A 25,257-nucleotide genomic window follows, 5' to 3' on the forward strand; every position below is an offset into this window, starting at 1 on the left:
CTTCTGCCGACCGTACGAATGCGTTCGGAAAATTACTAAATCGATATTGCGCGCTATCTCGAGATTTTAATCGCTTCGGTGTATTTTTATTCGCTCGTCGAAGTATAACAACGGGTTGAGCATAGGTCAGGCTTGATCCCCTTCGCGCCGCGGCGGAAACCTGTGCGATCGGTGGGATCGGCTCTCCGAAGTGAGAATTATCATTATTTACGTGTTGTGCGTTGTCATCGATCGACATCTTCGGAGACTCGATGACGTCAATCCGTATCGAACTACGATTTCTCTCCCGGGAAAAAAGTGCGAGCTACGACTGGCGCGAGCATCGTTGCGGTGAACGATAATTCGGCGTACCGTTATCGCTAAACGTATATCGCTAAATTTATATCGTCGTCGCTCGCGTGTTTCGTCACCATTCTAAGGTAAACAACAAATTCGCGGTGATTACACAGCCATGATCCCTCTAACTCGCCTTTATCAAGAAGCTTCGTTGCGAGGTATTGAAAAAGAGAGAAAGAGGGAGACCAAGAACTCCTCGACGAGGTAGACCGCCTACCATACTGTGGCGATAAAATGTCGCGCCCACATAAATTTGCATTACATCAGCTGGCCCGGAAAGCTTCCCAGTTTCTTGAGCCCGCGAGAACTCTACCGTTATACAGCCATCCGCATGGTATCCGCAAGGGTGATCTTCCAACCGTAAATTGTCAGTTAATTGTTTTGACGTGTGTACATTGTGAAAAAAAAACCTAAGAAAATAAAAAATTTATTCGGTGGGTAATAACTACTAGTACATATTTTTACATTGAAAAAAATTCTCTCAAATGGAGAAATAAATATTTTCTTAAAACATTGCGCTTTTCATGAGAACAATTATTAATTCTACTTAAAAACGAAAGAATTTAATTTTAAGTAAATATCTTATTAATATCCATCGATTAAATATTTTTTTATTTTTCATATATTTCTTCTCTCAATGTATCACGATATTTATACATAGTATATTGATATGTATATTTTTATATGTGAGAATTTTTTTGCTATTGTTCGTTGATTTTTTACTTTTTCAATCTTCGAGTGGAGATCGCCCACTCTGTCAACGTTTGATACTCTCAACGCTCGACACCGACTCTGTTTTCCTGATCGCAAAATGAAGAATGGTCATTCGCTTGAAATATAAGCATTGGTCGATTATCAGGCTGATACGTTTGAAAGTGTAATTTCCAATAAAACAGCATTTGTTTCCTTGTTAGTCAAGTGTCAGTTGCGTTATTATCGCAAAGTAATGGGTTTGACGTGCAGTCAGCTGTGCAAACAACGAAGAAGTTTAGTTCTTGCGTAAAATTTGCGCGTGTGAATCGAATTGTCGCCGAGTGTAGCGTACTAAGCAAAGTTATACTTTGATGATCCTATGACTTACATATTTGTTTTGTATCTATATAGTGCGATCACTTCATTCACATGCATTCGACGGATACAAATTCCGCGAGATGCGTCAATGAGGAAAGAGAGAGAGTTCGTTTCGCGATTTTTATCTTTTCAGGTCAAGGATTAATTGTCGATTCAGCGGTAACGCGTCTTCGAATAATTGAAGACAAATTAACATATAGATATCGTTTATGTGCCGCGCGAATATCGCTAAGTGCAGAGAAGGAGAAAGTATGTGAAAGGAGAGAGAAAATAAGTTGAATGAGTAAATATAGAATGTATATAGATTTAAATGAACGCGGTTTAATCGATAGTTTCATAAATCGTTACCTCGAATGTAGACGATCGTTCTAATTCAGTGGCGCGTAATAAATAGCAGAAAATCACTGACGCTGTGTTATTCAACCGAGAGTCTTCGGTGCCCGCAATTTTTATCCTGTTTATCTGTAATCTCCTTCACGACGAGGATATTCCTCGCGCGTTCGTCTTTGTACGGCGATAATTGCGCTCTTCAACATCCTTTTGTTTCGACGCGTTGCGAGCTGCAAGTCGCGTAGGAGACACCTGACGTGGACAACTTTCAGCGTAAGCAACCACGTCAGAACAACCGTGTCGTTGGCCGATTCATTATTAATGCACTGACTACGAGGAGACGTTTTTACTAGTGCCTGCCTTCGCTTACGCGATCGTGCACGAATGTTGAAAAGTCTTACGGCGAACGTAAAGAAAGCAAATAAAATCGCTATAAACTACGCAAGCGTATATACCTTGACCGACCGTAAGTTGAATTTTCGCACAGAAAAGTCTAATTGCACGTTTCATTGAGTATTCGATGCGTGAATCGAAAATGATTTGATCGGTGATTTTATTCATTTGACTCTCAGCGTTCATAAAGTAAAGAAGATCGGAGCTAGATGTCCTATATTTCAGAATTTTTAACTTCTCAGATAGCTAATATTGTTATAATAGTATAAATATATATTTATACTATTAGGCCAATAGTATAAATATATATTTTTCTATATATTAATGTCCGCCACGATATATATTATATCACTCGCAAGAAACTTTATTTTAGTTTTAGTTAGTAATACGTTGTTTAACTTTATTCATTTACGATGAAAAATATCAGTATAAAATTTTAACAGGCTCGAAAATTTATTTTGCTTCTACTAAATCACTTTTATTTTTTAACTGTAACATTTTCCCGATTTTAATAAAACTCAAGGAAAAGTATCTAACAGGATTATTTCGTGATTTGATATTCATTGTTCCTCTATAAGATAAATATTGAAAAAAAAAACACATGAACATCATATCCCTGAGGTTATCTAGATTCGGTCTTCACTGTTCTTTCTCTTCTTTCCTTTCTCATGTCTTTAAGTTCATCGACAATGTATCGTACGTGCAATTATTTCGCATCTCTATTCATTGTATGTAAAGTTATGTCTCTCCACTTTCCGTTTTAAGCTTTCTCAACTGTCGAGAACTCTCTCGTATCACGCCTTTGAAATCTGTGACTTTTGAGTTCTAACTCGCGACTCTTGACATTATTACGCACACAGACGTTAAAAATTTCAGTGAATTATTGTTACAAGAAATGTGCACGCGCATGTATATGCGCGCGCGTGTGTATGTGTGGCGAGAAAAGTTATATAATGCGTCTCTTAAAAGCCAATTTTAGATCACATAAAGAGTCGCGTCGTCGAGCCTTAGTTGAGCTACGTAAATAGCTGCGAGCGGCAGGCGGCTGCAAAAATCGCTCGGAGCTTAATAAATCGCTTAATAAATCGCACATGTGTGGTGAAATTGCATTAGGAGTTGACGCGGCTGAGTGAGGTTAATTCATTTTAAGGTCGCTCTTTAAAGTCGCGGCATGCCGTGATATTTAACGCTCTTGCGGACGTGCGTCGTACGACCGCCTTGGTGTGTATATATGACCACGCGCGATTATCCATTCAATTAATTTGTTCGATCCATATTCGGACACCACCGCGCTCGAACAATAACTCGGACACCACCGCGCCAATTAATATTGCTCGACATAGTGGCACCTTACTCTCGCTATTATATCATTCCCTTCCGCGATGTGATTTCTCGCCTCGCGTGACACGCGTCGCTCGAGTGTAACCTAACGACGTGCTCTTTAGAGGCTTAAGATTCAATTATAGAGTTAATTAACCTTTAACATTAAAACTGACAGAACGCCAAAATCCCGAAGGACGTGACACAAAAGTGGGCGTTTCGGTGCGTCGCTTTGAGATATTTCGTCGAGAACGCGCATATATAAATTTCGAGTTTTTGTACAAATTTGAGATGATAGTGTTTAACAAATTCTCTCTTAATTCGTGCGCAAGAAACTTAAGAAAAGTATCTAACAGGATCATTTCACGATTTGATATCCATTGTTCCTACACGTATACACTGCGTGCGCTCTTACTCGTCTTCCTTTGCGTGAGAGTGGCTGCGGAAGAGCAACTTGAAATCGTTATGTATAGTAGGCGCGAAGGGGTTAACATATAATTAGGTTTTGCCGCAAGGATGAACGCGTCTTAAATAATGAACGAGCCGCCGACGAGAAGTTGCAACTAGTAAACGCCGATAAAGTTTACCTCGGTCCCGCCGAGCGTTATCACCGGGTACTCTAACCGATCGATACGGAAAACTGTACGGACAGTAGAAAAGTTCCATTCTCACGTTTCTAACGAGAGAAACACAATCGTGGGCGATCATCTCACTAGCGCGGAAACGCGGAGATAAACATCGGCGAAGTCCGATTATAAAATGCTTTTGTATCCTATAATTTATCGCGCATTATATGACGTCTTTAAGATCTGTGACGTCTTCCTCTTATTTACAATCTCTAGATAAAGATGCAAGAAGTTTGATTAATGGATTTACAACAGATTTCCTTCGACGTGTCGCTCTTCCGAAATTTCGCCTCTCGTGTGATGACGGTCGTACAAGTTGCAGTTTAATCTTGCGCGAGGCACAGCAATTCTTTTTTCTCCTCAGCGCCAAGTCCAATATTTATTTCAGCTTATTTACGTAACGTCGCGCGTACGCAAGTCGTTCTAATGATATTCTCATTTTCTCGCGCGTCTACGCCGATTTCCGAGGGAAACCATGCGTCACGTCTTCCACTCCGGGAATTGCGAGATAATAAATAAGAGTTATCTTCGTTGTGAGGTATCGTATTTTTAAGGATGATTTGCAACATTTAATGAGCATCGTAAAAGGGTTTCTTTGGTTCTTTACATCCCAGGTTCAGACAGAATTCCCGTAATAGTGATCGCGAAGTGAATCGTAACGAAACGATCAGAAGCAGCCGAATAATCACGAATTTTTCGTGCCGACACAAGTGGTGGAGGGTGGAGTATCATCAAGCAATGTTGCTTTATCTCCTGTGCGCACATGAACCGTTGTATTACACAAGGAATAATCGTACAACGTTAACGTGTGCTAACGTTACTTGCTCATGCATGGACTGATGTTTCATCTATTACGGGCGTTGCTGCAGATTAGTTTCCGCGGATGACCTTAGGCAAGGGAAGCGCATCGCGCATATATTCTACACCGCGGAATTTATCTTCCATCTCCGCGTTTAACGTCCATTTGTCAACTATATTGCACCCGATATCGGAATCAAGTTCCATATATCACACACACATGACAGATAGGGATCCAAGGATGAAGCACGTTGGATTCTTAGTATCAGTAAATTGCGCTATCTATTCATCGTTCTATTAATGTAACATCACTGTGTTCGATATTTCTGTGCGAGATCTTGAGGTCGCCATTAAAGTATCATTCCTAATACGACTGCGAGAAAATTTAAAACTTAAAAACTCTCGCGTTATTTTTAATACGATTACCTTCTCCAAAAAAATGAAACTTGGACATATGATAAGTATATTCAGGTCTGTGGCAGTGAAATATAATTTTCATGTGTGTGACGTTTCGACTGCAAAAACGTGCACACCGTTCAAAATACTTTTCTTCGAATCGTTTACCGTAGTAACTAACAAAGATTCTAAAGCTAATGAGGAGCGAACATGGATGTAGTAGTGTTATCTTAATATTACAAAGTGTAATATCAAAGTTTATTATAAGAAGATAAAATTATCCAACGTATCAGACGTACGTCCGAAATTTTCTTTCATTAATCGTGCGCGACGAATCAACCTTCCACACTTAGACCGATCCTGTATCCCAGTATTAACGCGAATTTTTTTATTCCCAAACTCGATATCCTTGAGCAATTGATTTCTTTTTATTATTTTAAATGCTGCGAAAAATACCATCTCAGCCAGGACGTACGCTGGACAATTTTATCCTCCTACAATAAACTTTAATATTACACGTTTGTAATATTAAGATAACACTACTAGAATCTTTATTAGTTATTTGAATAATATAAAGGAGCTTCATATATAATTTCGTTTATCGTAGCCCTAAGTAGCGTGTTTGCGCGAGCGGACATGTGAGGTTGTCCGATGTTCCCAGATTCGTCGGAAACGCGCGTGTACAAAAGACGAGGTCGGAACTTATTTAGCACTTCGTAATGCACGCGAATCGGCCCGACGTAAGTTCGCGGGCTAAAGTTAGCACGTGCACGGCCGGCGTCGTTCAATGCACGACGGCGGATTTGTTTGTCGTACGGCGTATCGGCTTTGTGCGGCCGTTCACTGTCGCGTGATAAATTCGTAGCCGTGACGCTCTCGCACGGCGGGAAAACTCACTCTTTCCACACTTTTTCCCGCCTGTCCTCGATCGTGCCTGACGCGAGCCGCATTTGCTTCCGTACGGCGTACTGACGCCGCTGCTCTCTCTCTCTCTCTCTGTCTCTCTACCTCTCTCTATCTCTCTATCTCTCTCTATCTCTCTCTATCTCTCCTTTTCTCTCTCCTTTTCTGTCCTGTCCTGTCCATGGTGTGCGTAAAACGCGATCGATGCCACTCGCTGCCAGTGAGATCGCGAAGTGCACCTAGGGGTGTCTGCGATACTTCGATACCTTCTCACCGATATTGATTACCCGCCCCGTTAATTTCCTTATCTTTGATCTAAGTGTCGAGCTGCAAGATGAAAACTTCAAGATGAAAAAGATAATTCTATGATAACGACACTTTGTCATTGGCCAATTGCAATCAATAACGTCAACATTAACACGTATTATACACGCATACACATATTAAGATTTCAAATAAATTTGTGTGTGATAAGCACATGGTGATGTGATGCTTTACTATTTCCAAAAGTAAGATTTCAATACTGCGTATTTTATTAAAAATATTTATTAAAATATGTAATTTTGCGACTAAGATGTCACTAAACTGAGGAGACATCGATTCCTTCGCTCTCTGATACCATGCACGTCACACACATACATTGATATAATTTCTTTTCTCTTCTATCCAATACTGATACTCTCTTGAATACCGATATTACGCCGCCGTCGTCGTCGCCGTCGCGACGCTTTTGGGTGCAGCGTTTACGTGCGAAATTAGCGAGTTTGCCTTGCGCCGCAAATCGACGTGAAATTGAAGCTATTATTCACGCGACAAACGCTTTCGCGCCTGCCTTTGTGCGACTTGGAGAATTACAGGCGGCCTTTTAGAATCCGCTGATGTACGTTTCACGCTAAGCGACGTGTCCCTCTGTTGCGCACGTCAATCGTGCGCGACGGCCATTCAAGGAAAATCTATGCGGATCCAGTATACGAATCAATGACTCCCACGTGTCTCTGTTTTTTCCTCACATGTCATTACGCACGTATCACGAGTGCTCGTTGCTTGACAGCGTCGATCGACAGCGCTTTTCCGCGCGTCGCGTGGAAAATACCTCCCCGCATCCGTACTTGCTTCTTCTCGCGAGGAAACCTTTATCGTCGTCTGTTTTTTGTCTTTAAGAATGTACTTTTCTGCAAAATGGAAAATTTCGATTTCCGACATATTTAATTCTTTGGAGATAAAAGCATCGCGAAGAGGGAAACAAATTCGTTTAATAAGACGTTCAAATTCGGAAAAACGGAAGTCGAAGAAACAGAATCGCGGAGAGACACACGACGAGCCTAGAGAGAGACCATCGCATATGTAGCCCTTTGATTGCTCCGTTCTTCCGGTTTTATTAGGCAACAAGACGCTCGTCTTACGAGACATCCGTGTTTCTGTGTTGCGTACGCGTAAATATTTATACGGCGAGTCTGTTAAAATTCTTAAGTACGCGCGTGCATATATACATACACATACATACAAACACATACATACACACCTGTATGGAATCTCGAGATGGTAATGAACGCTCGAGGGAGAGTAATCGACCTCGTTGTTTAAACTCTGGATCGGACATAAAATTAGAGATAAACCGAGATAAAAATATAAATCCAACCCTTTAGTTGGAGTTACGATGATATTCCACGTCGGACACTACGTCGGGACGCGTGATGCATCTAATTTTAGAAAATCGTAGCATTAGGTTAGTGCCAAAAGTTCGTCATGTCTGTCAAGTCAAACAGAAAACGAAATTATATAATTTCGAGAGACTAATGATTTTCACGAATATAAAATATACAACATCGACTCGATATTTTTTTTTAGATACTGCATACATATAATTGCTGATAAGGGAGTTTAATCTCTCGTTACTTTATTATCCAAGAAAATTAATTTGCGACCTGATAATATTTTTCGTAGAGATAGTTGAAATAATGTAATGACGTGGCGCATTTTTGTAACCAATACAAAAAAAGACTCGTCGTTGACATGCTGACGCAGCGGACAACAAGCGGAATTCGATAATATCGAGTAGGTTTCTATGAATTCAATCTGTCCGGCGTCATCGTGTGTCGTCTGCTGTTTGAACCTCTCGGAGATTTAACGCTTCACGGATTGTCACCTGCAGGTTCCGCCCGACCGAAGTACACCCATTTTGGACGCCAAATTCATTTACGTGGTTTCCTCCAATTTGTCCGCGTCATAGAAATTATGGGACTCGGGATTCCCGACATCTCCGTGTAATTTCAAGTAGGACACCTTAAAGCGGACCCGTTAAAGCGCGCTCGAATACTTCGCGTTCGACTCTCATTAGGTAAATAATTCCTACGCACACATCCGTAAAACTATCAGCGCTCACCGTTTAACTATTCATAAACCTTTCAAAGCATTCTTTGAGCGATCCGCGCATACCGCATACTGCGAAAGTGTTGCAAAGCTTTTAAACGCGCTACCTACAATCAGTCGTTAAAAGCATTTTTTTCAAACGCTATTTGTAAAATGTCGCGATTTTATGATAATAATTGTTAATTGATATCACTTCGACTTAATTTTCCACGAACGTGTATATTCCGTTGGCATTATAAGGAATTCTTTTTTTTAATTTTTACAATGGACATGTCGTATTCTAACACATTTCTCTTTTTCTCTGTTGCAGAATTGCCAGCTGAGGAGGGTGAGTACTGTCGCCGTTATCGTTGCGTGACGTAGAGAGCAGGTAAGGTCTCGCAACAAATTGGCATACGTGGCGACGTAAGTCTACTCCCGATGGAGCGCGGTAGCCTCGCAAACTGGAAACTCAACTTTTCCCTATTTGCCATTCGCTCTTATATCGAGCCGTAACTACTGATTTGCATGCGAAGTCACGAGTTTTTCAATTTGCGAGTTGCCGAAACTCACTTAGCCCGGCTCTCTCGCGACGAACGCGCGTCTCTCGCAGGGGAGTGAAGACTAGGCGCCATGCGAAAGCACTGCTATCAAAGTAGGCCAGCCGGGCTGTTCCTGGAGCTCCATAAGCTGCCGAGCATTAGCGTCGCACGCGCTACATTATTACGTGCACTCGCGGCGCACTTACACATACGAGTGTGACGCGCCGGTCCGTCGCCGCCCACACAAAAACAAGAGCCCCAGTGTTGTCTTCGCGATCTCCAGTAACGAAATGAGAGGCGTTCATCAATCAAGAGTCCGATGAATTTATAACAGAAGTGAAAAAGCTGGTTTTCCTTTGCGACTAACGACAGTTGTTCACAGTTTTGGCTATAAAGTTCTCTTTTGGAACTATAGACTGCAGGCAAGAAATATAACTGCAATGCTAGTTACAAGAAAAACCAGTTTTTCTCCAGAGTGTCAATGACTAAGGGGATTTCAATAATTGAATGTTTCACCTTGTTCTTGTTTAAGATTGTTCACGTTTAATTTTTTACTGACTGAAAATTGCTCGACTTGACGTTCCTCCGTCATATATTTTCCATATCTTCGCTCGTTTTGCTCGAGGACGATTCCATTTAATGCGACAGAGGTAAACGGCTCGAGCTTTTGAACGCGACATCACGCAATAACGGACAACGACCGCGGAAACAAATGGCGCGACATCGTTCGCAATCGCGCGAGCCCGAACTCAAGAGTGGAATTCAAGAGTGTGGGCCACTCACTCCATTTACCGGGGTAAGACGCCACTGCGGAGCGTCGGTACGTCGCCTTCGACTCGGCTGTAATTGCATCGGCATTGCACCCGGTGCACTCGACCCGCGGCGGAGAGGCTCGCACTATCTTCGCTCGCTCACTCGCGCTCCGACCTTCGGCGACGGATCGACCCGCCGTCGTTACCGCTCTCACTATTGCCCGCCGTTATTATCGCCCGTGACGCGGAGCTCTGCCGTGTGTGGCTGCGAAGAAAAGGGGAACGGAAAATAGAATCGGACGTATCCGCCGCGGACGGTGTGCTCTCGCGTTTCTTCCGGATGTACAAGCGCGATCACGCAGATCAAGCCGCGAGCCTTAATTAGATTAAGTCGAGGCGGAATTGGGTTAAGAGCCTGCGAGTTAACGCCGCAAGATCGATCGTCAGTTTGACTGACGTGCAATCTATATATCATATTATAGCCGCGTTACCGGTATGTATGCACATCGCGCACGAGCGAATAATTTAGCGTTCCATATTAAATTGGCTCCATTACGTGTTATTAAAACGCGCTTGTTACGTGAGACGTGATAGATTTCGTCGATCAGCAAACTGACGACCCTTCCGCGGGGATGTGTATTCGCGTCCTTATCGAAAACGATGAGATAAGATAGGTTGAGACGTCATTGAATTAATGCCGATTTGAACGCAGTATCCGAACGGCGACGAGATCTCATCTGTGCTTCTCTGCGATAACGTAGAAATAAGATTTTCAAGAGGCGCTCTCTTCCCTTTTTCCCCTTTCATCACTTTTTATTTATTTATCGGCTGCCTAATAGGATTTTCTTTCACGAAACTGAAACGCGAGGGCGATTTTCCCGATAGACCTCGGGACCTCGATATCACTCGAGAAAAAAAGAAAAAGAGGTTCATTTTCGAATTCATTCAAGAACGAACAGACTTTCTCGTTACGATAGGAAATTGCGTTTGTCTGAGCCTGATGATCGCTTTTTCTCAGTCTCTTGTCTCGGCGTGATTAGCATTATTCAGAAGACCCAACCGCCTGGAATATAGCATTGAGCGTTCTTGGTTGATGGAATATGCAGAATATTTTCGATAAATTGGAAAATATCGGAATTTATCCGCCATGTTTCTCTGTGCAAAGAGAGCATATTTTATATACATTAAAGGACGAGAAAGAAGAAAAAACCAAAAGTAAGTTCGCAACGGAATGTTCTCCTCACGGAAATCCCGAAAGGATTTCGGAGGATCTACGCTGCTTCGATTATTTCTCTGTTATTCTCGCATCTTACTTAATATGGAGGAATCATCGCATGCATCGGTGGTGGGTGATAAAGGTCGTATTAATGAGATTCCTGTCATAAATTAATCGCGTGGCCGATTACAAACGCGTAACTGCCTGTAACCGCTGTCGGCTCTATTCGCCATACACGTGTGCGTATGTCTTTACCTATGTGGACACCCATACTGTATCGACCGATTGACAACGTCTATTGTCACACGTTGAATCCGGTAATGAAGCATGTCGCTATACACACGCAGGTACGAGGGAGAGAGAAAGAGAGAGGGGACGAGACAGAGAGAGACAGAGAACCAGGAAGGTGAGAGAAATATAGCGGACTATACGATGATGCAGTGCGTCATAGCATGATATTAATTTCCAAGATGCGGTGGAATGTGAGCTGCGGCGGAATTACGTGCAATTTACGCAACGAAAACACGCGTGCTACATATTCATGTTACCAATGAAACTTGCAAGCGATAAATCATAAAAGAAGAAAAGGGTACTCTTAACACGTACGCGAGAGAAAATGGATTATATATTAATATCGTGTAGAAGTTATATGTATCGTCGCTCTTCTCTCGGTAAAAGAGAAAAGATGCGAAGAGGAAGCTCTCACGGAGCGGAAAAGAGAAGAGGAAAGATGGAACAGAGAGAGAGAGAGAAAGCCGTACTCTCGTAATTGCTGGGCAATCGAATTTTCGTTCGTTCTGGCCGCTCCGCTATAAATTACAATTAATGAAATCGTCAACCGTGGAGCAATGACGTGACGTCAATCGCGTGCAGGCAAAAGGCACTCGTCGTCAAGGACGACCAGGGCTTATGCCCCTGACTAGTATCCACTGCTTCTTCCTGACCGCATACACTATATTTTCTTTCAGCATGCTCTTGCTGACGTTATAAAAGTGCACCTAAACGCGAAACAGTGCCCATCTGCTCACGAAAGCGCTCCTTCTTTGCAACGTTGAATTAAATCGCAAGTGGGAGCGAGTATGCATGTATGTGTGTGTGTGTGTTCGCGTCACAAAACACACGTGTTGCTTTGGATTAAAATAGAACTTACGGCTACGGTGAGTAGAATATTATGTTGCATACGCGGTTTACTTAATTCCTGATTTCTAATTCGAGCATAACGCGATCAAAATCTTTCTCCCCTTTTCTCTCTTTCTCTCGCGAATTCCTACGTTGAGTCCTTCCGTTAAATTTTTATGAAAGATAAGAAAATTGTCAGTTTCGACATCTTGTCTGTCGTAGTGACTTCACGATTCTCGTTCGAATTGTTTTTCTTCGCGCGTGCGAAATTATGTCAATAAAATGTACCATCAAATGTACATGCAGTTTATGATGCAGCAGGAATGCGTAACAATGTAGCATTGTTTTCAATTGCATAGATTACGCTGTAGTCTATGCATTAATAATAGTAGGTTGTTTCCTTCGAAGCAATGTTGAAGAGGAGTCTGATGTATAATTTGACGTGATAATTCCACATATCTCATAATTCCCACGTAAATTTAATGCCAATTTGTTGCGGGAGTAGTTCTCGAGTTACGAAATCGAATACCGTTGAAGTTATTCGAGGAAATACATTTTTTTAATATTTCTCTGATTTAATATATTTCATTAATGTATAATTTTACTTAATTTTCATTAATTTCATTAATTTTTGCTTACAGGAAAATCCATCTGGCAACTCGTCCTGGAACAGTTCGATGACCTTCTAGTTAAGATTCTTCTATTAGCTGCTATTATTTCTTTTGTAAGTATTAGACGCGATGGAACACGTTGTTAAAAGAGAAAGCGAATATACCTCATCGTCCAAGATACGAATTAATTTATATAAAAAACTAGACTCTATATTGTCACGCAACTGTCGAGATCATATAGTCTTCTGAAAGAATATGTACGTAATGTGACTTGGAGATACTCTTTTCCTAGTCGAATTTTCCGGTATATGCCGCTCCGCTAAAAGCGCTGTAATTATATGTTTACGGGGGTTCAAGGGTAAATGAGGCTAAATATACCTTCCATGAGAGGTGAAAAAATAGCATATTGATCTCAAGTAGCCATGGTGATCTGATTTTCTTCTAGCGCATAAGAGAAATGTATAACATTCACTCTCTGGGGTTCGATCTATCAATTGTAGAAGTAAACAAACGTTTGTTAATCAGTGCGCGTCGTCAGGCGTTGTGTGGACGTGTCAATGAAGCTCGCGTGTGTAAACAACTGGTACACCTCATGATAGCTCGAACAGAAAAAGCCTCGAGGAAAAAGAAACTAACAAAACTGTTTGAAAAAGGTTTTCTTATTTTCACAGTGTATAATTTCACAGTGTATATTTCAGACTCAAGATTTTTACAAATTTATCGCTAGACTCTACTATGATCTTTATTATTGACTGAATTTTTGGAAATTAAATGAAATTTCTAAAGAATTCTTCATTAATGTCTGTCGAAAAAGTGGTGATATAAGTTCCGAGGAGTTCGCGAAAGTTTTCGGTTCGTTTATTCTTTCCGCTCACGACGTCTCTCTTCCAAGTGACAAAGAGTGATTAAAAATCTCCACTCTCTCTTTTCCAACTTTCCTATTCGTGCCACGCTGATCGATTACCCGTCTCTGGCCAGGTATTAGCCTTATTTGAAGAACACGAGGATGCGTTCACGGCCTTCGTCGAGCCCTTCGTCATCCTGCTCATCCTTATCGCCAATGCCGTGGTCGGCGTCTGGCAAGAACGGAACGCTGAGTCCGCGATTGAGGCGCTCAAGGAGTACGAACCTGAGATGGGTAAGGTCGTACGATCGGACAAGTCCGGCGTCCAAAGGATCAGGGCCAAGGAGATCGTGCCCGGTGATGTGGTAGAGATATCGGTCGGCGACAAAATCCCAGCCGACATCCGTCTATCCAAGATCTTCTCGACCACCCTCAGGATTGATCAATCCATTCTGACCGGTGAATCGGTATCCGTAATCAAGCACACCGATCCTATACCCGACCCGCGTGCTGTCAATCAGGTTTGTAAAACTATATCTGTATAAGTAGTAATTTCCGCCAAATATATTTTTATCAAATTCTTTAAGTCACAGTGATATATTTGAAATCAAAATTATAACTGAAAAAATTTTTCTAAAAAGCTCGAGCATATAATAGCAGGGGAATAATTTTGTCGAGTAGTTGTTCGAGTAGCATAAACGATTTAAGTTTCTTTCGAAAAAAAAATATTTCAGACTATTCTTCACAATAACGATTTTCACAATAACATTTTTTAAATATAATACGAATCTTTCAGATACATATGTGACACACTGTTATTAAAGACTGTTATTATATTAGGATTACTAAGAAAAATTTTCTTGCACACATTGATATCATACACAAACTCCCCAAAGTATCCATCAGCTCTAATTATCCTTGATTTGATTTGATCAAAGAGCCTTACTATCATTCGATTGGTTTTCAAAATTTATTTCTCCAAGTTCATTTCTTATAATAAACTCTTGTTTGGCAATATTGTTTCTTTAGGATAAGAAGAACATCTTGTTCTCTGGTACCAACGTCGCCGCTGGCAAAGCTCGCGGTATCGTCATTGGAACCGGCTTGAACACGGCTATCGGTAAGATCCGTACGGAGATGTCGGAAACCGAGGAGATCAAGACACCGTTGCAGCAGAAGTTGGACGAATTCGGTGAACAGCTGTCGAAAGTGATTTCCGTGATTTGCGTCGCCGTGTGGGCCATTAACATCGGCCACTTCAACGACCCGGCTCATGGTGGATCCTGGATCAAAGGTGCTATCTACTACTTCAAAATTGCCGTCGCTCTCGCTGTAGCGGCCATTCCTGAGGGTCTGCCCGCTGTAATTACGACTTGCTTGGCTTTGGGCACTAGGCGTATGGCTAAGAAGAACGCCATTGTACGATCTTTGCCATCCGTCGAGACTCTGGGTTGCACGTCCGTTATCTGCTCCGATAAGACCGGCACTCTAACGACTAATCAGATGTCTGTTAGCCGGTAAGTCGATTATACGAAGAAGACTGTTAGAATGTAGTTATCGATTCTTATTAAGTTCAATGAATGTTCAATGAAAAAATAACTTCCCTTTTCTTCTCTCTTTTCTTTCTCGTTTAGACACGAAATGTTAATTTGCATGTACTTTAAAACGTTGCAACGTTTGCAGAATGTTCATCTTTGACAAGGTCGAGGGTAACGACAGCACCTTCCACGAGTTTGAGATCACCGGATCGACTTACGAGCCCATCGGTGAGATCTTCCTGAGAGGACAGAAGATCAAGGGACAAGATTACGAGACGTTACAGGAGATCAGTACTGTCTGCATCATGTGCAACGATTCCGCAATCGACTTCAACGATTTCAAACAGGCATTCGAAAAGGTCGGCGAAGCCACAGAAACCGCCTTAATTGTTCTTGCCGAGAAGATCAACCCGTATGGCGTCTCGAAGAGCGGTCTAGACCGCCGTGCTGGCGCTATCGTAGTCAGGCAAGATATGGAGACGAAATGGAAGAAGGAGTTCACGCTGGAGTTCTCTCGCGATCGCAAGTCCATGTCGTCATACTGCGTGCCGCTCAAACCATCGAAACTGGGAACCGGACCGAAGCTATTTGTCAAGGGCGCGCCTGAAGGTGTGCTGGACAGGTGCACGCACTGCCGCGTTGGTGGCCAGAAGGTGCCTCTCACGTCGACTCTGAAGAACCGCATCTTGGACTTGACTCGGCAATATGGAACCGGCAGAGACACGTTGCGCTGTCTCGCCCTCGCCACCGCTGACCACCCGATGAAGCCCGACGACATGGATCTGGGTGACTCCAGCAAATTCTATACCTACGAGAAGGATCTCACGTTCATCGGCGTAGTAGGCATGCTTGATCCACCTCGCAAGGAAGTACTCGACTCGATCGCGAGGTGCCGTGCCGCCGGTATTCGTGTAATCGTCATCACTGGTGACAACAAAGCCACCGCCGAGGCTATCTGCCGACGTATTGGTGTGTTCGGTGAGGACGAAGATACCACCGGCAAGTCGTACTCCGGACGTGAATTCGACGACCTTGCTACGTCGGAACAGAAATCTGCTTGCGCTAGAGCTCGTCTCTTCTCCCGTGTAGAACCGGCTCACAAGTCCAAGATCGTAGAGTACTTGCAAAGCATGAATGAGATCTCGGCTATGGTGAGTACCGACATTATTCTAAATAATATCTGTTTCAATCTTTTTATTATTAAGCAATATATTTACAGATATATATTAACAATATTTACTCTTTGTTTTGCTCTTTACAGACCGGCGACGGTGTAAACGACGCTCCCGCATTGAAGAAAGCTGAAATCGGTATTGCTATGGGCTCCGGCACTGCGGTCGCGAAATCGGCTTCGGAGATGGTGTTGGCAGACGATAACTTCTCCTCCATTGTAGCCGCTGTTGAGGAAGGCCGTGCCATCTACAACAACATGAAACAGTTTATCCGTTATCTAATTTCTTCCAACATCGGCGAGGTTGTCAGGTACTTACGCAACATAACGAGGAGACTTACGTCGGACATTTATCTATATTGACGTTTTTTACTTCGTAGTATATTCTTGACCGCCGCTCTTGGTCTTCCCGAAGCTTTGATCCCAGTGCAACTTCTGTGGGTCAATCTGGTCACTGATGGTCTTCCAGCTACTGCTCTCGGCTTCAACCCGCCCGATCTCGACATCATGAGCAAAGTGAGATATCGATTAAAGGAGATAAATGCGTTGTCATATATGAAGTCTCAACTATCGTGCATCTTTTACAGCCTCCCCGCAAAGCTGACGAATCTCTGATTTCTGGATGGCTATTTTTCCGCTATTTGGCTATTGGTGGATATGTAGGTGCTGCCACCGTCGGCTCGGCTGCCTGGTGGTTCATGTACAGTCCAAATGGACCTCAAATGAACTACTACCAAGTGGTAAGTCCGTTCACCATTCACATTTGAACTTCAGAGAATCGCCGAAGTAACCAGAATTTTCTTTATTGTTCTCAATTATTCACGCGAAATTCGCAGACTCATCACTTAGCGTGTCTTGGTGGTGGAGACGAGTTCAAAGGCATCAACTGCAAAATCTTCGCGGATCCTCATCCCATGACGATGGCTCTCTCTGTACTGGTCACTATTGAAATGTTAAACGCCATGAACAGGTGAGGAAAGGATTATCGACGTATCTCGTATATATTTGAACTGGCTTTTCGCAGTTGTGAGTAAATCTGTATTTCCTGCACAGTTTGTCGGAGAATCAGTCGCTCATCAGCATGCCGCCTTGGTCTAACATGTGGCTCATCGCCTCCATGGCCCTTTCTTTCACACTCCACTTTGTCATCCTGTACGTCGATGTTCTTTCGGTAAGTGTGCTTGCGTCGAAAACACAACGGCAAACGACTTGACATGATAGCTCAAGGTGCAAAAGAACGCGAATCGAAAATTTCGTGGAATGTAAGCACTTCTAATCTTTCTGTTTCAGGCCGTATTCCAAGTGACCCCGTTATCGAGTGAAGAATGGCTTACCGTTATGAAGTTCTCCATTCCAGTGGTACTTCTCGACGAAACCTTGAAGTTCATTGCCAGAAAGATCACAGACGGTGAGAATCCAATTTACACCGTACATTGGATTGTTCTAATGTGGGCTGTGTTCTTTGAACTGTTGTATATCTGTCCCATATAGAACGTCCGTGAGATAATATTATTAGTCTAGCAGACGATGTTTTTTTCCTATGGAAAAGCATCCGCGACTAAATCCTTGGACTTGCAATTTGCATTTAACCGAAGCTCTTCCCTCCGTGACGCGGGAAGGCGCGAGATAAGTTATTAACAGAGAGTGCGTTCAAGTGAGATTTTAACCACAGTTTGACTGTTGTGCATGGTGTTAGTGCGACCATACGAGAAAAAAAAAAGAATATGCCCACTAAGGCCCACCATGCCCGCATCATACACACCGTACCTTCTCCCCTGATGTCGCTCAACGATCACGAGTTTCGATTGACATCGAGTGATCTAAGAGAGACCCGTCGTAATCAAAGATTGTGATCGTTAAATTATTTTCTACGAGTGCCTTTTGAATATTGAATTTCCTCTGCAACAAACACGGAACTGTTCATAGATGTTCTTTCTTATAAATACGTTCGGTGACTTCCTTTTCACTCCATGCGTCCCATGCACTTACTATTTATATTTCTTCTTTTCTCCCCAATTTCGTACTCTTTGTTGTAGTTAGCACCCGATAATTGTCGATTATATAGTATACTAATAATAGTAGGGTTGATTTTAATTTTCGCATGCCTTCCATCTATGTTTCTCGCCGATAAAATCGTTTGCGGTTGCACGTCGAGTCTCTGACTTTCGACGTCGCATTTCGTCCCAGCCGGGGTTCTGTATACCATCTTTTATATATTAGTACTATGCTTAGTATATAGATGTATCACTACATGTGTTGCGCGTTAATTAGACGCCAAAAATCGAAACAAATGCAAATCACACTGCTCGAGAAATTGGGCGAGTTTTTTAATTTGATGGATCCATCGATGAATTAAAAAACTTGCCCGGGCGCGGACCGTGGCTGAGAAGAAACGCACCGAGAATATCCAGTCTCGAGTCGCAAAAGATCGTAGTTTTTACGACGCAAATTTTTATATCTCCTCGCACGTTCGCGACATATAATTGATCCCGATCGATTTGGAAAGTACAAAGTAGTTTGCTCGTTAACGGCACACCGGGCGAAGTAATGGCTTTGGCTGCGACGCGCAAGTTGCAGACAAATACACACGGCGCCTACATGAACTTGTGTCACGTGGCAATCCCCTTAGAGTATATAACATGCATTTACACAACGAAGACAATAAGTAACGATCGGCAGAAGTATAGATGGAACTCACTATCTCTCTATCTTCCCCTCTCTCTTTCTCTCTTTCGATAGTAGTGTTATATTTGTCTCCTTTATAATTTTCTTTTCAGGCTGAGTCTATTGCACGCACGCTGCACGAATCGGCAATACGTTTCGACTCGCGCGATTAACGTACAATCGTTCATTAAATTCCGCTTATACACGTTTCCGTTGCTTTAAGTGTCGCTTGTTTTTAATGACACATTAATTGGTGGTTTCTTAATGTCTGGTCTGTCCGTTTCGATGCAGTCAAAACTGGAACAACCACCTGGCAAATTTCAAGAGAATGATCATACAGGGACTTTGTATTAACGGATCTCATTTTGTATCCCGCGACACCACCGTGTCTTCCTCCCTCGTAGCGATAAAATGCATGCACGGTGTGATTAATAGCACGTTTTGTGTTTCCCTTTATTCTGTTGTAATCTGTGCTTCTCGGTAATCATATTGTATATCCTGCTGTGCCAATATGCGATCGACGAGTATAACAGTTCAACGACTTCCACAGATCTCTGTGCGAGAGATAACGTCGTTAACGTTTTAGCAAAGCAAGAAGCTGCGTTCCATGTACGCGTTTATACGCATTATATCGTTCACAGCTTGTAACGGGACAATCGTGTAAGCAAAATGTTGTAAATAGAGTTAGCCTCTTCTTGGACGAACTAGCCGTCGCGGAGTATTCAGCAAAGATACATTTTTTAGAAATGATTCCCAGCGTGACTGGCACAGCAGGATTTTTTGTCTCTAATTTCTCCCACTGTGCATACGCACTGTATACACACACACGCATCCTGTCCCTCATATGTGTACTCCCTATACGTGTGATTTTATGTATTCTCTAAAAATTGATTGTCATGCAAGAGATTTATCGCTAATTTCCGGATATGGACTGCAAAGGCTCGTAAGTGTAAAAATAAGGCAACCGTCAAGCAGAGGAAAATAGTGACGTCGTGAAATTTCTCATGCGCTCGAAACAGACGGGGCAGTCCATGCGTTTTCTAATGCATTTGTTCATGTTTACTATCATATTTACTATCAGAGCAGTGTTCCGAACACGCAAACACTCAATATCGAAATTGATTGTCCCTTTTGATATTGATAGCGATATTAAATCGTCATTCTTTGATCATCGAATTAACGAGAATATGACATGTTTTTTTTTCTTTTTTTTTTTTTAATAAATTTATTACCAACATCAGCGATAGTCTCACTTTACACTTAGCATTTTCTACACACCCTACTCCTGAAAATTTCGTATTTCTTTCAAAAATTTGTCCGTATTAAAGTTTTGCAGAAACATATTTAATTACAAAAATCTTATTTCAACGAAACTTCGCAAATAAGCGGAGCAGCTCGATGAGTGAATTTTTGGTTTACGCCGAAGATTGTGATTTCAACGCGTAAAAGAAAAAGTTCCTAATTATCCCCTCTCTAGATATTCTCATCGCATAAATTATTCAACACTAAAGACTCATGTCACGGCAAATTGCGTTAGTGGAAGTCCCAAGGACTCATCTCCGAATTTCTCTTCGACGAGTGACGTCTCTCCATTCGGAGGATTGTATCTCAGCGAGCTGGAGACAATTCATTCATCGAGTTTGTTACGCGTATTCGCAGGGTTTTGTACGCGATCGGTCGAGGACACTTGTCGATTGAGTGAACACGAGTTCGGCCACTGCCTTAGCTACACGCGCCACTTGCGAAACAAATAATCGGTGTCGTCACGAGTACGTGGGCCTTCGATGCATCTGGCCGCTCGGGTCAGTTGATCCCTCGGATCTTGTTCTGTTGGCGGGAGCGTAATCGTGGTTGGTAATCACGAAGGAAAGACCGAAATCGAGGGAGTGCCGAAAGGGAGATGACGCTGTCCCACTTTCAGTCGTTCCTTTTCTCATTCGCCAGCAGCACGTATGGAAACTCTCATTTCACGGCAGGACGATGTTCTCGAATCTTGTCCTTTGGCTACGTTCGATCGCAGCTTCGCTGAAGAACGACGAAACTTGCAGCGACAAAGAAAGCGATCAGCGGTAGCGGAGAGACGAATTTCGCGTCGTCGTGTCGCGGATGTAGGCGCGCTTCGCAAAACGGCTGTGTCTCCCGCCAGCAGTGCACGACCCGAGGCTTATCCGGATCTTCGTAGAGATCGCCGCGATTCAGTGCGCGCCACTTCTCGAACACGTGCAAACGCAACAAGACTGACGATGTGTTCCGCGGAGGAGTGGATCGTCCGCTGCTATCGGCGCGCGACGCATAATAATGATAATATTAATAATTTAATTGCGCCGCGTGGTCGGCAACTCAGAAGCTGGCCGCGGTCGCGCGGTCACGATATAGTGTAATATAATTAATTAATTAGTAACGGTTAAGGCGTGATACTTTTGGTATGGGCATAACTAAACTTAATCGGACCAAACGAGTTAGCGCTGCCATGCACTAACGAACTTGTGTCTCGAGTAGTGTTCTGTTCCGCAAGTAACGCGATTGGTTTTTCAGCGAGAGATAAGCTACTGGCGCGTGTCCCTCGGCTGGTACCTGTGATCCTTGCGGGAGATAACTGTACGGAAACCATTCGCGCGATGAATTCCACGTCTCGCGGAAGCACGATCAGATCGAGTAGCATGGTGAAACGTATCGCGAGCTGTGCCCGATTTTCGCACGCGCCAAGTAACTTCGATTTTCGCTCGTAAAAGGAGTCTTTATCGTATACATCGGCGGAAGTTAACGGAACTTCAAACCACTATCTGTCTCCTCATAGAGGTGAAGAACCGTAGACGAACCGGAGAATCGGTTAAAACTCCGTTAACTTTAATCAGTGTTTATAGAAGCCGCTCATAGACTCTCAGAGAGATAAAACTAGACGAGAAACTCCGAGTTCGTTCTCACCTGGCAATTTCCTGAGCCAACTTCTTCGAAAGTCTTCGCGTTCACCCCGACGCGTCGGGGCGCAGAATTCTCGAATGCATTCCCGACTCGGATGTAGCGCGATCGACTAACTAACAGCATACGATCACTGGAGCACAGGTATCACACGCTGGGGATCCACGCCCGTGTGAAGAGTCTAATGCAGTTCTGTGACGCTCAATAAACCCGACGAAAATAATCGCGGGGGCCCGGATACAAGGGGGTGCAAGCGACGAGTCTCGAAGGAACTCGAGAACAGCTTCGAGCCCGCGCTTGATCGAACTCGAAGATCCGGGAAAAAGGGGGACTCTAAATGCGAAGTAGAGCACGAGTACCCGCAGGATCGTATTCACGAGAAACGACAGCTCGCGAAGTCCCATCCATGAATGAACACGCGCTTTTTATCGGATTCTTCGGGATTCGCATTAGCTTGGTGTATCTCTTTGCGTCCGGATCACCCGATTCGCTCTGCGTTCGTCCACGATATATCTGTAAGTACTTGAGTGTGCATTGTATCTTACGTTGATCGAGAATGACGGAGTAGTGCCATCTCGACGAAGAGAGAATACTGCGTGGCGTCATGCAAATATCGATGTGTTCGCTTGTCAGAAGGTGAAATTTTAGCGTGTACGTTTTCTTAATTTATTTATTATTGTGCTACCTCCTGAAAACAAACACACATACACACACAAGATGGTAACATTCGTTCTCGTTGCAACTCTTTGCATACCTCACATATCACATATACAATTTATTAATCCGTGACTTTCGAACGAGAGAGAAACTAAACTAAAGACGAGGAGAAAGAAACTAAAAACGAGGAGAACAGCGAGTGAGAAATTATTCTTTCTTATCTATGGAAAAAAAGAAATATTCGATTCACTCACGTGCATCTGAAAGCTGGTTTCTCGGTGAACGTTCTCATCGACTCTTGTGTGACGTCGTTACGAACAAACACGGTGTCCAGCGACGATGAGACTACGATCGCGTCGTTTCCTGCAGGAAGTACCTATCTCTAACGATAATAAAGTAATGTTAATATTAATAACTTATGGATTGCATTACGAACATCGAGTGATTTCGAGTATAAATACATATATATATATATTCGCCGCGGATCGCGCTTCGCGGCGTGTGACGCCCGGTACGAGTCCGAATGACAATTCCGATTCGTAGTTACAGAAATGAAGAGATGAAAAAAAAATTAAATGATGAAAAATAAAGAGATATAAATAAAGGGAGGGGGTAGAGAAATTATAAAACACGAATCCGAACGTTTGCGCGGGTTACGATGCAGTTCTATATATAATACGATAAGCATAATTACATCTCGTCGTATAATTATCGTCATTTCCTTGTATTGGACGCTGGTGCGTTTACGATTCGTCTTTTATTTATCGTCTGATTTTTGTCGTCCTTGTCGTGTATTCGATACGAGCTCGTACGGAACGATATTATAACAAGTGAGTGAGCGTATGTCGGTGGTACGATTAGTGCATTACTTGTTATAATAAAAAGAATCATGTGTTACTAATGCGTGTACCGATGTCTCAATGATCTCGGCCTTATTACTAATTCGAGCGAGCGCGAGTTCCGCTTGGAATCTGTCTATTTGGCGTTGCGTGTGTTTACCAGCGGATCGAACACTTAATACAACGCTGGCGTAAGTGTTGGATTCAGTTCGCCCTCGCCTAAAACACTCTAATTTGTCTTTTCCTCTTATTGTCTGTTATCCATCCTGCGACATCCTGAGTCACTGTAATCGGAGCTAGCTCGAGACGGTCGGACCTCGGTGAGCCAAAGTGATTTAAATTTGTAATTTCATCTCAGAAATGTTCTATCAGAGATCAATCGTTAGTTTCTAATTAACTTAAATTTCACTGATATGTTTTAATTAACTTTAAGTACAAATTATTTCGATTTTGATTATTATTTCATTTGAATTTTATTTGTTAATATTATAATTTTGTTAATATTATAATTTTTCGTACCTTATTTTAATTATTTTAAATTATTAAATACAAATTTTAATTATATTTTGTCACTTTTAATATAAATTATTTTGATTTTGATTATTAATTTCAATTTTATTGGGGTTAATATTTAATTTTAATTATATTTTAATTAATTTTAAATATAAATTTGGAACTATACTCTTTAATAAAATAAATATGATCCGTTCGACGTTTGAGATAGCTCTGATCGTAATTCGAAGAATTTTCAACGTGACAAACCGAAAAGTTCATACAAGGACTTGTCAGCGGGGTACCACCACCTCGTGCAAGTTTGCCACGTCGGACCTGTGTGGAGACAAGGTTTCGGAAAACAAAAATATTCTGCCTCCGTCCATCCACGTAACATCGAAGTGCCGTTGTTCAACTCCGAGTCCACGGTGTCTCCGTTCTTCGTCATTAATCGTGGCTACTATGTGTTCCGTCGCCCTCTTTTATCTCTCCCCATTCTATCTGAAATCTGTTGTTTGGAGTTTCTTTGCATGCGTTCACTGGAAAACAGACCGATGTGATAACTGTCGTGTCGATCCGGAATGACCCAAGTCCTAAAACTCGAGGAAGTTGAAAAGAACCCCCTTCGCGACACATCGCGCGACCTCGACACCCCTTTCGCTAACTCCTGCCTGCTGGTGTGCCAAACTGTACAGTCACGGAGCTCACAGGAGAGTGATCTTCAGGGATTACGACGCGCACGTCTGGATAACCCAGGTAATGTTGAAACTGCCAATTTTAAGACTTACAAGATAATATTTAATTAACTGTATGCTATAACACCACACATACACATTCTCATTTCACGCAACTACATTCCGAGATGGAACAATTAGCTACTTGACAGCTATATCTTCTTATCGTTGTTTAAAGAGACTGTGATTTTTTTGTCGTGTAATATGTAATCTCTGTCGTATAACACATTCCGTAAAAGAAGTATCTCAAACTTGTGAAATGTTCTGCATTTTGACAGAATTCTAAATGGAAATCTACAGAAATCTTCATATTTCTTGATTCATTCTGTATATAGCAATTACTCTTGTTATCACACTCTAATTTCCGATCAATGAACGATTAATAACTTTCTTCAAGGATCTATATCGCATTACATGTTCGTTCCTAGTAATATCTTCGATGTGATACTACTCGATCTTCATGATCAAGCGTACACGCGTACACATCCGCTGTGTTAACAACGCATCGCCATCGTTGCTGGCTTGATCGACTGACTAGCAGCTGCTGCATCCCGCCCCGTAGTGGACCGGCGAGGCTTACGAGCTAAGCCAGCGAGAGCGGCTTGGCGTGTGGTGAAATAATCGTTGTTACCCTCGT

At 42.5% G+C, this 25,257-nt stretch overlaps 1 protein-coding gene across 5 annotated transcripts in view; it reads left to right on the forward strand.

Annotated features, from left to right (window-relative positions):
• The window catches only part of LOC116844707 (calcium-transporting ATPase sarcoplasmic/endoplasmic reticulum type), a 45,385-nt gene that overhangs the window by 13,998 nt on the left and 6,130 nt on the right, over positions 1-25,257 (forward strand). For 2 of the 5 annotated variants that reach the window (XM_032816598.1, XM_032816599.1), the window contains exons 3-13: positions 8,854-8,871; positions 12,793-12,875; positions 13,741-14,127; positions 14,636-15,123; positions 15,290-16,295; positions 16,406-16,626; positions 16,696-16,831; positions 16,903-17,055; positions 17,152-17,285; positions 17,369-17,486; positions 17,606-17,723. In XM_032816598.1, the coding sequence (XP_032672489.1) occupies positions 8,854-8,871; positions 12,793-12,875; positions 13,741-14,127; positions 14,636-15,123; positions 15,290-16,295; positions 16,406-16,626; positions 16,696-16,831; positions 16,903-17,055; positions 17,152-17,285; positions 17,369-17,486; positions 17,606-17,723 (2,862 nt within the window). Of the gene's footprint in view, positions 1-8,853; positions 8,872-12,792; positions 12,876-13,740; positions 14,128-14,635; positions 15,124-15,289; positions 16,296-16,405; positions 16,627-16,695; positions 16,832-16,902; positions 17,056-17,151; positions 17,286-17,368; positions 17,487-17,605; positions 23,457-25,257 lie in introns of those variants that run through there. The other 3 variants (XM_032816596.1, XM_032816597.1, XM_032816595.1) reach the window with 2 other exon arrangements.

Source organism: Odontomachus brunneus, unplaced genomic scaffold (genome assembly GCF_010583005.1).
Source record: "Odontomachus brunneus isolate Ranch 3 - 2012 unplaced genomic scaffold, Obru_v1 Obru_scaffold_045, whole genome shotgun sequence".
NCBI lineage: Eukaryota > Metazoa > Arthropoda > Insecta > Hymenoptera > Formicidae > Odontomachus > Odontomachus brunneus.